The 10,756-nt window shown below is 37.7% G+C and overlaps 2 protein-coding genes across 2 annotated transcripts; both read right to left on the reverse strand.

Moving 5' to 3' along the window:
- Positions 1–975: 975 nt before the first annotated feature.
- Positions 976–6,456, reverse strand: LOC103524951 (ubiquitin carboxyl-terminal hydrolase 3-like). Its single transcript, XM_008489992.1, has 7 exons — positions 6,307–6,456; positions 5,735–5,770; positions 5,143–5,328; positions 3,446–3,622; positions 2,446–2,553; positions 1,779–1,964; positions 976–1,198 (listed from the first exon to the last, which is right to left on the reverse strand). The coding sequence occupies exons 3-7, from the start codon at positions 5,307–5,309 to the stop codon at positions 976–978; spliced, it is 861 nt and encodes a 286-aa protein (XP_008488214.1). The 5' UTR covers positions 5,310–5,328; positions 5,735–5,770; positions 6,307–6,456.
- Positions 6,457–9,423: 2,967 nt separating this feature from the next.
- On the reverse strand, positions 9,424–10,409 carry LOC103524952 (40S ribosomal protein S17). The gene is made up of 2 exons (XM_017449806.2): positions 10,210–10,409; positions 9,424–9,591 (listed from the first exon to the last, which is right to left on the reverse strand). Exons 1-2 carry the CDS (start codon positions 10,363–10,365, stop codon positions 9,520–9,522), a joined length of 228 nt encoding a protein of 75 aa, XP_017305295.1. The 5' UTR covers positions 10,366–10,409; the 3' UTR covers positions 9,424–9,519.
- Positions 10,410–10,756: the final 347 nt, after the last annotated feature.

Below are 10,756 nucleotides of genomic sequence, written 5' to 3' on the forward strand. Positions count from 1 at the left end.
ATTCAATTAGATTTGTAATTTTGTACCTTGATTTGATATAAGAAAACTTTGTAGGTAGCCAGCCTAGTTAGGGCCTAGTTAGCTCGATTGGTAGAGCGTCTGCCATGTAAGTGCCAGGTCGCGGGATTGATTCCCATCTGGGCGGATTTTATCCTGAACAGATAATGTTCGCTCTCGACTCGGACGGCTTTCTCCTAATCCTATAATCCTAAATGGCCTAGAAGAAACAAAATCAAAAGGGAAAACGCCTTCTTTGTAAGAAATAGTAAAATAAGAAACAAATTTTGCCCAATCAGATGTTTGGAATTCATTTTTCAGAGTTTTAGGTGGATTTCACATCTAGATGGCAACTTGTAGTATACCACAGTTTTCATGTTGAGGGCTACATAGTATAATGGGCCTGTTCACACTTAAACTTCAAGTTCAAGTGTGAGGCGAGATGCGAGAACACCATGGTTAATTCAAGCTTCTTTTTTGTCGCCTTTTCCCGTGTACAGACGGGGTCGGCGTTTTTCGTCAGCCTCTCAATCAATCCTAACTACGCTGATTGCTTTGGGCTGACATTTTTTGGCTACAAATTTTACGAGTGGATGTTCTTCACACTCAACCTTTGCTATTTCTTTAGCAATGGAAATTCAGGCTGATATACTCCCTGTTTAACGTCCCCCAGACAGGCAAAAAGTTTTTCCATAATATTGTAGGTAATTTCGTTAAGCACAGCCACACTACTATCACGTGACGTAATCGACTGAAAGAAGTGAAGGTCTACGTTTTAACTCGACCGTTTGCATTTAGTTTGGATGTTTGTTCCGTTATAACTCACGATTGCCCGTTCCGATTCTGATGAAATTTGGTACACTTCTGAATGACATCAATGCACGTCAATCCTTGAAATTTGGTGTCCCAGGTCCAATTTCGGTTCAAACTTTTGATCAAGCCAATAGATACCGCATGTATGAGTCTTGTAATAAATAATTAAGAGATTAAAACCAAGTGATCTAGACAACTCACCTCACTTAGAAGAGCACCACCGAATATATTGGTTACAATGGATGGTTTCGTATCTTTACCGCCGCCTCCTCCTTCTTCCTTCGCTTCTGTTGCTATAGTAACACTATCAGGGAGATGAACCAGCTCGTTATGAACGCGATCTAGCGTGTAGCGAAGGAACTCGTGAGCATCCTGCTGCCGAAACCACCTGGAAATAATAATGGTCCATCTTAATTGTGTTGAGCCAGGCTAGTTAGTTTGATTGGTTGCGCGTCTGCCTTGTAAGCGCTAGGCTGTGGGTTTGATTCCTGAACGGGGCGGATTTTATGCTGCTGGGATAATGTTCGTTCTCGGAACGGCTGGCTTTCTCCTATCCTGTCTTCCTCCTCTCATCGATTTCGGGACAATAAGACCTTAGCAGTTATGGTTGTGTTGTCAAAAGATGGCACTCACTCGATTTGTTAACATTTCGTGGCAAATTAGAGTTTTGTTTCTGTTTTTTAACAAGAGTAGGTATTATTATTTTTCTTTTTTTTTATCCTGAGCTCACTTTGTCCCCATTTTTGGCAAAGAACAAGCGCCCACTTTTTATATTCTGTGTATAATTTCCTTTCCTAATTATTATTGCAGTTTTAATAACTTAAGTGTGTTTTTTTTTTTTTAAAAAATACTTTTTCTTATTCTTCTGAACCAAAAAAAAGGTACCTACCTACATAATATAAACCTAACACTTCTTGATCAACTTAAAACAAATGAGGAACATAAATTTAGCAGGAAATGATTCTCACCCGAACCGTGATGGCATCACTTTCCAAATGACCACGAACAATTCCTCGGGGGAAATTGCACTCTTGTTGTCCGCCAAATGGTGGTCCGTCAAACAGATGAAAACCTTGCGTAGCTCTTCCACCATCAGGTGATTGTTCAGATCCTTGAGTGATTGCTGATGATAGTAGGGAGACGCCTTTCGGTACCTTTACACAAGAAATAAGAACAAACTACTACACAGGAAATAAGAACAAACTACTACACAAGAAATAAGAACAAACTACTTCTTAGTTCAAACAAAATTATGGATAGATCTTTCCTTAGGGAGGGTATTCAACTCTATAACAGTCTCTATCGGACCAAGAAAAGTTACTTGGTCCCTTACACTTCAAAAACTCTCTCAAAGGGCGACTTCTTGAACTCACACCCTATGCCTTTGAAGAATTTACAGGTTGAGAGTATGACCTGGGATCTACCTATTCTTCTTCTCCCTTTTTTTCCCTCTTCTTCTTCTTCTTCTTCTTCTTGATTTTTTTCTATGGTGCATACTACAGCAATAGGATTTCGTTTAGATTTAAGTTTAGTTTTAGTAAAATAAGTTCCAAGGCCTAAATTTAAGAAAATTGTGAATACCGAAAGGTGAAAAAAAAAGAAAGAAAAATACAATAAGAAATATATTATTATTACCTCTCTCGGAGACTTCCTACCATACGCCCTCCACCACCATTCTGTTTTGTGGAAATCTCGGTGATGGCTGGCAGTTGTTTGAAGAAATGCGAAAACTCTTGAATATTACTGAAACAGAGAATCAAACCTCTTTAAAAAAAAGGTCTGTCTGGCTGAGGGACTATAAACAGGGAATAGACCAGCTTAGTCTAGCCTGAAATTTCCCTTCCTAAAGAAATCACTGATGGCTGGCAGTTGTTTGAAGAAATGCGAAAACTCTTGAATATTACTGAAACAGAGAATAGAATACAATATACCTTGTTTATCCTGCTCGAATGAGACTAAAAAGTCCCTTTACCCTTTACCCCAGCAGTCCAAACAAGGTCTCATGTATTTTATGGGTTTAATAACATAATACATAAATGTTAACAGAAGAAGACCAACAAACAGACAATTGTGTTACTTGATTGAATACTCGGGAATTTTGTCCATTCTAATTCTATTTTATGTTCATTGTTCATAAATATCAAAGTAACATACTTAGTTGCTTTTGTTCCTGGGATCTTATTCTTTTTAGATTAAACCTTGTTTATCTGCAAAATAAGACTGAATTTTCCTTTGAAGAGCATTAACATAGTAGTGCACTATTCCTGGGGTATTTCCCCCAAAAGAATGAACTTGATAAACCTTGTTCATCTTCTAAAACAGTACTGCAACGTCCATTCACCCCAGCAATCTAATCACCCATTACTCCTGCAGTATTTATGGTGGATATCACCAATGACAAGAGATATTTCACTAATGAGAGAATTTTTAATGATCCAAAAAGGATTTTTTAATAATTCAAAAAGAAGTTTTTAAGAACTCCTCCTTTTTGGATTATTAAAAACTTAATTTTTTGATTATTAAAATTTCTTTTTCAGATCATTAAAAACTCCTTTTTGATGGTTAAAATTTTTCCCATTAGTGAAATTTCTCATTATGTCATTTGTGAAATCCACCATTAGGGTTGTATTTGTACCTTAACGATTGTAGCACAGCATTCATAAAACATGTGTTGCCTAGATTTTTCAAGCCTACAACTTTCTTGCTAACATTTGATGACGTTGAAGACGTGGAGTCATTCCTACTACGCCTTCTCTTCCGTGTTTCTCTCCTGTTGTTCTGTTGCTCCTCATTCTCGTTACTCTGTCTGGATCTGAAATGAGAAACAGCATATGATGAGGCCTTTTTTTTATATTTTTTTAAGAGGTTTGACAGAGGGACCTAACTGCTAAGGTCTTCTCGTCCCGAAATTGAAGAGAGAATTCCGAAATCAAAGAGAGAAGGAAGGCATGATAGGAGAAAGTGAGCCAATCTGAGACCAAACATTATCCCTTGAGGATAAAATCCGCCCCGAGCGGGAATCGAACATGCGGCCTAGCACTTACAAAGCCTAGTTAGCTCGATTGGTAGCGCGTCTGCCATGTAAGTGCCAGGTCGCGGGATTGATTCCCATCTGGGCGGATTTTATCCTGAACAGATAATGTTCGCTCTTGAAACGGATGGCTTTCTCCTAATCCTATAATCCTAAATGGCCTAGAAGAAACAAAATCAAAAGGGAAAACGCCTTCTTTGTAAGAAATAGTAAAATAATATTCGGAATTTTATCCTCAACATAATTTGAGAATTTCACCGCAGTAATACGTAATAGTATAGTAGTAGCCTACTGCTGGAGTAAAGGGACTTTTCAGTCCTATGCGAGCAGTATAAATAAGCACTATTATTATTATGCGTTCCATTATTCAATTAGATTTGTAATTTTGTACCTTGATTTGATATAAGAAAACTTTGTAGGTAGCCGGCCTAGTTAATTTTAGGCTCTTTCTTATGGTGTGTTGAAAGTTGGGCCTTGGGGGTTCCCCCATTTCAGAAAATTGACCTGAGGTCTTTAGCCCTTACATGGTGTCCATCCCTGAAAATTCAAGTGTCCCCAAGTAATTGAAAGTTGTAACTCACCTGTTCCATGATGCACGATGACAGCAGCCAGGTCGTAGATATTGCTGTCCAAGTGGCCACCGGGAGGGGCCGACGGTTTTGATGAGGCCTTTTTTTCATATTTTTTTAAGAGGTTTGACAGAGGGAACTAACTGCTAAGGTCTGCTCGTCCCGAAATCGAAGAGAGAAGGAAGGCATGATAGGAGAAAGCAAGCCAATCTGAGAACAAACATTATCCCTTGAGGATAAAATCCGCCCCGAGCGGGAATCGAACATGCGGCCTAGCGCTTACAAGGCAGACATGCTACCAACCAAGCTAACTAGGCTGGCTACATATGAGGACTTTAGAATTGCTGGTATTGGATACTATGATTATTATACAGCTACTTTTTTTCCTCATAAAGCCAAATGGACCCAGCAACAGCCAGTTACAAAATTAATCATTCAAATGTTCCAAATTTTTTTACCATGCTGGGAATCAAACCCAGGTCTTCCATGAGTAAGGCAAGTTCCGTGACCACTACACCATGAGAGCTGAGAACCAACCTCAGGGATGCATTGGTGAACACGGTGGACTTTGGATCTGGAGGTTGGTGGTTCGAGTCCAAGTCAAGTCATAAAATTTAGAGTAGTGTATTAAGCAGGGAATGACATTTGTGACAAGCATTTATGCTTAACACAATTAAAATTCCTCCTTGAAGATCCATGAGAGCTGAGAAAGAGGGGAGAAGGTAAACTCACTTATTACTAGACCTTGGATGTAATGTTCTGCTAACTGGTGGAGTCTGATGCGTTGATACATTCGTACTCGACAAATCTCCATTTGTTATTGAATAATCGGATGACCTGCCTCCGTCGGAATTTGAGCCTTGCTCTTCATCACAACACCGCTGAATGAAATGAATCATACGTTGAATGTGACATGACTTGGCTTGAATCTTGAAAAATTCATAGCTCCCGGCTCTGTTTATGACATTGACCTCAAATTTGTACCAATGTACATTATTTTTCAAGGTCTTTCTTATAGCGTGTTAAAAAGTGTGGGTTTTCAGTTGAGATTTGAAAGTTGACCCCCCCCCCCGGAGCCACCCCTGATGTCAATAAAATGAAACCCAGTAGAAAATGTTTCCCCTGAATATATTGAGACACACGTTTCAGCATTTTTTAAAATTCAAAACTATTCAATCTCAAGATATTTTGTGCGTCTCGTTTTTTTTTCTATACACCCTGTATATCTCCACTACTTACATTGGGCAGTCGTTTGAACCAGAATTTCTTCGTGGAACTCTGTTTGCTCTTACAGTTGTTGCAATTATAAATCTCCGTCCATGACTTGGTGTCATTGAGTATATCTGAATCACAGTTATAGCTGAAAAAGAAAACAATTCAAGTACAGTGATCTAGATTCTAGATCTTACATATTCTTGAGAGTTCATTGCAACGGTCAATACCTACATTAATTAGACTTACTTTATCATGGACACTCGGTGCTATGTTAAAAGCCCAGAAGAGGTTAGGTAGTAGAACCATTACTGTCTACCATGGCTGTTCTGCTTAACCTCTTTTAAGCTTTCAACATAGCAATGAGTGTCCATGATAAAGTAAGTCTAAATAGTTTCACACACAATCTATATTTTTAGTTCTAAAAAAAAAAAAAAAAAAAAAAAAAAAAAAAATTTCCCCCCCAAAAAAATTTTAAAAAAAAAAAAAATAAAGGAAAAACAAAAAAAAAAACCATGATTATAGCATTTAGATTGAAAATAAAAAGACAATTGAGATTCAACATTCAAAGAAGAAAATTCGGTGAGCTATTGAGAATACTCAGATTCCCACCATCAGACCAAAAAAAGTCAAGAGAGGTGTTTACAAGTGCTCAAGTTAAAGTAGGTGTTAGTATTCTCTTACCAATAAACTTCATAAGTTTGACAGTTGAGATTTATACAATGCTCTGGGTTACTCTCCCAATGTTTGATTGCATGCTGGTTCCCATAGCGTCCGCAGTATACAACACCACAGTACAAGCAAATGAGAGGCCATTCCGTTATTTCACATACTGGAAAGAGAGAAGACAAAAATGATAAATGACCTAAAATCTGTCCAGATGGATATGAGAGCAAGGAGTCACCAAAATGAAGGAACCAATCAGAATGCAAGTTGCATTTAAAGTAAAGGTCTATTTTTATAAACTCTCTCTTTTAAAAAGCAGAGGTAGCTTTGATCTGTAACATTTTTTTTCAAGAGGTTGAATCACTGTGCAATGTACCTTCCCCTTTTAAAGATTTTCTACTGTTGGACCTTTGATATGTTTGGCAATGTACCTAGCCTACTTTTTTTGATGACCCATTGCTCTCATATCCATCTCGATTGACTATAGTTAGCTTGGTTGGTAATGTGTCTGCCTTGTAGGTGCTAGGCCATGGGATTGATTCCCACCTGAGGCAGATTTTATTCCAAACAGATAAAGTTTGATCTTGGAATGGCTGGCTTTCTTCTATCCTTTCTCTCTTTGCTTTTGGGACAACAAAACCTTAGCAGTTAAAGTTCTCTTTATCAGGCCTCTTCAAAAAAAAAACTTTTTGTTGGAATAACATCAAGTCTAAGTAAATAGTAAAGCTAAAAGTCTCATGCCCAACCACTTTGGATATATCACAGACAGGGCTGTATTCATAATTTTGTTGAGGGGTGGGGGGTGGTTCTCAAGTGTCTAAGTGGATATTACCTATCTATCATGTTAGCTATTATGACTTTGATGGCACCTCCATTGAACTGAGTTTGATATTTGGTGAAACCGCTCAAACAAAGTTAATAATAAGCAAATTTCAGGAACATTTCACAGGTGTTACTTACCCGGCAATTTTATTTCTCAGGGGTTTGGTGGGAATGATGGCAATTTCTTCACATAGTGGATATTACCTATCTATCATGTTAGCTATTATGACTTTGATGGCACCTCCATTGAACTGAGTTAGATATTTGGTGAGGCCGCTCAAATAAAGTTTATAATAAACAAATTTCAGGAACATTTCACAGGTGTTACTTACCCGGCAATTTTATTTCTCAGGGGTTTGGTGGGAATGATGGCAATTTCTTCACATATCCTCTTGTTGGTGTGGAAATCCAGTGTGAGCTTAGTGTAGTATTTCTCGATGATAACTCTGGAAGCTTTCTTCACAGTCTTGGTTCTGACACGACCCTATGTGTGGACAAGACATAGAATTTGATGAGCCAAGATATAAACAGAATTTATTAATAAATGGTGGATTTCACCAATATTTTTTCAGCCATAATAAGGCCTGTTAAGCTGACAGCCTGTCAAGTTACATTGGAATTGTTTAGGGCCCAACAGGGCTGTAAAGGGCCAAAAAGTAGGTTGAAGATACCCATTCAATGTCACCTAGGTAGATAAGGCTTTCGCTTTCTTCCGTTTTTGGCTGGGACTTGGGAGGATTTCTTATTATCCTGGACTGATTCTGTTTCCCTGCTACAATGGTACGCCGACCGAAGGTAATCAAAGATACGATTTCCACACGATTATAAGTCAAATTCAATTTCCATTCGGAATTCGTCAACGAACCATATTTTTCTATGGACATTTCTTTGGCCGATCAATGGGATAAATCAGGATAAAACTTACCATTTTGAGTAGAAATTTGAATTTCGGAGCACAAAAAGTAGATTCCTCACACCTTGGTGTACATCGAACGAAAGACTGGAGCAAAACAAAACATCCAAAAGCGAGACGATTATTACGAATGTAAGTCAAAAGAGAAATGAAGAGAACAAGAGAAGTGCGGATGAATACAAAGATGCCTACGAGCCTACGTAGTAAACAAAACATCCAAAAGCGAGACGATTGACGATTATTACGAATGTAAGTCAAAAGAGAAATGAAGAGAACAAGAGAAGTGCGGATGAATACAAAGATGCCCACGAGCCTACGTAGTTCTGTAAAAATCCGATAGAGCGCAGCACATATACCAATTTGAACTTCAAGGAGGTGAGAGAAGACTGGATAGGTGTTGAGTAGGGAAAAAAGTGAAGCATAAAAACTAAAAGCCCACCTACCTCCTTGCCCGCGGGAGACCCAGATTCGATTCCCGGCGGGGTCAAAAATTTACATCATGCAAAAATGATTGATTCCGTGACTGGCTGTTGCGGGGAACACTCAACCTTGTGATGAGACCCAACAAAATGAAATTCTGCTATTACAGAAGAAAAACCCTGGTATGACCATTATTTCTGACAAAATATCTCATAAGGGGGACATGTAGGATACATTTTTTCTTTTCTTTTTAAACTAAACACTGTAACTGCTCAGGTCTTAGCAGTTAGCATCCCAAAATTGAAGAGACATGTAAGACAGGATGAGAGAAAGTCAGCTGTTCCGAGAACAAACCTTATCCCTTCAGGATAAAATCCACTCTGGGCGGGAATCAAACCCATGGCCTAGAGCACTAAAGCACTTACAAGGCAGACACATTACCAACCAAGCTAACTAGACCTGAGAACATTTGAGGTTGTGGTTAAGCTAGGCTTGCTTTTTTTTCCCTCTTCCAAGTCCTAGTACATTTGAACCCACCTTACTGGAAAAAAACAAGGAAAAACTGACCAGGCATTATGTCTGAAGTTGCTCAGAGATAACATACCCATTGATGCAACCTTGTCTTACCTCAGAAACATAGATAGGCCTTTACACAAGGATCTAACCCAGGAGGGATTGGTACAAACCACATGCAATTTTTAGAGTGCCCAATTGGAAAAAAAAAGAAGTATGGACAGGAAATGTTTGTCTCTTCCACATCCATCCTTGTATTCTCTGAGGTCTTGACATTTACAGTAGAACCTCGATTATTTCAACTAATTGGGACCAGATGTAGTTGAAATGATCAAAGCTGAAATGATTACTTTCTATGATCTTTTCCTCTGATAAGATAGGATATCTTGGAGTTGAAATAATCAAGGATCTACTGTACTTCAAGGCTCAATTAGAACTGTAGATCTATCCAAATGAGAAACACAATGTGTGTAGTCAACTCATCATTATATTGGGCATAAAATAGAATCTTACAGAGTAAAGTACAAAAACAAAAAAACAAGCTTCCATCATCTTCACTGATATTAGTTTCTTCGGCCAAAAGCTGTGTTGGCTGGAGGTTGAATGAGTTGCAGTCCACCGATGTTGTTGAAGTCCTGAAAGCATTGGAAAGAGACCCAACAAAATGAAATTGTGCTATTACAGAAGAAAACCCTGGTATGACCATTATTTCTGACAAAATATCTCATAAGGGGGACATGTAGGATACATTTTTTCTTTTCTTTTTAAACTAAACAAGGTCTTCTGTTCTAAACTTTTGTTATGTTATGATATTAAACTAATAAAATAAATGAGACCTTGTTAAGGCTGTAGAGGTAAAGAGACTTTTTAGTATCATTCAAGCAGGATAAACAAGGTATATTCTATTAAGAAAAAAAAAGTTTTGTTGAATGTAAGGTGAAAATCCATACTATGTTCCTGAAAATAGTTCTGCTAAGTTCCAAGTTTTGGAATGCAGGATAGACACAACAGATCAGAGAAATATAAATAATAGTCAGGACCTAAACTCTTGGACTAAACAAACTAAATTTGGTTGGATTCACTTTTTCAGCATTTTAAAGAATTCTAAGAGTTAGACCAAATTAATCATGGATTGTAGTCCAAGCCATTTAACTATGTAAATTTCATGTTGTGTTATAGGTACCTATGGTAAAAAAAAAATAATAATAATAATAAAAAAAAAAGAAAACTTCTAAAATACAAAATAGACTCACCAGCATTCTCAACATGTCCTTAGTTTCGGAGTCAACTTCAATTACATCTTGTTCTAGGGCAGACACTTCGGGAACATAGTTGTCACGTCTTTCTCGTTCTTCTTCTTGCAGTTTGATGGAAATTCCACGCACTTGACTGTGTCGCAGTCTCTTCATCAGATGTGTGACAAAACTGAAACAATAAGATGAATTTCACAGATTTTGTTCCTCAAAAAAATGAGCCTTTTGATCAGCCCTAGCTAGGGTGAATGCTATGGGTTTGGGCTAATATTTGGTTTTCACTGATTTTATGTAATAACCAAATAACTCACAAAAATAATGTATTATGTATATCACTGTAGGATCAGTAGGTAACTACAATAATACATATTAAAGTTTTGATTTGAATACAAATACAAACAGATAAGACCTTTGTTGTTCACTTTATCACAACCTGAATCGCTAAGGCACTCTGTGTGTAAATGATGTGCATTCATAATTATCCTCGACCATAGTATATTTCATTTGTTTTAACTCTTCATCCAGGCAAATTTATTCATTTCAATTC

Source organism: Diaphorina citri, unplaced genomic scaffold (genome assembly GCF_000475195.1).
Source record: "Diaphorina citri unplaced genomic scaffold, Diaci psyllid genome assembly version 1.1 scaffold128, whole genome shotgun sequence".
Lineage (NCBI taxonomy): Eukaryota > Metazoa > Arthropoda > Insecta > Hemiptera > Psyllidae > Diaphorina > Diaphorina citri.

Excerpts from the sequence above, each read along its gene's own strand:
- LOC103524951 (XM_008489992.1), bottom strand. The coding sequence starts at position 5,309 with ATGATTCATTTCATTCAGCGGTGTTGTGATGAAGAGCAAGGCTCAAAT. Across the intron at positions 2,554-3,445 it reads GCTGTGCTACAATCGTTAAG|TAATATTCAAGAGTTTTCGC; the intron begins GTACAAATACAA and ends TCTCTGTTTCAG. Across the intron at positions 1,199-1,778 it reads GTGATGCCATCACGGTTCGG|GTGGTTTCGGCAGCAGGATG; the intron begins GTGAGAATCATT and ends TATTATTTCCAG.
- LOC103524952 (XM_017449806.2), bottom strand. The coding sequence starts at position 10,365 with ATGAAGAGACTGCGACACAGTCAAGTGCGTGGAATTTCCATCAAACTG. Across the intron at positions 9,592-10,209 it reads AGGACATGTTGAGAATGCTG|GACTTCAACAACATCGGTGG; the intron begins GTGAGTCTATTT and ends CAATGCTTTCAG.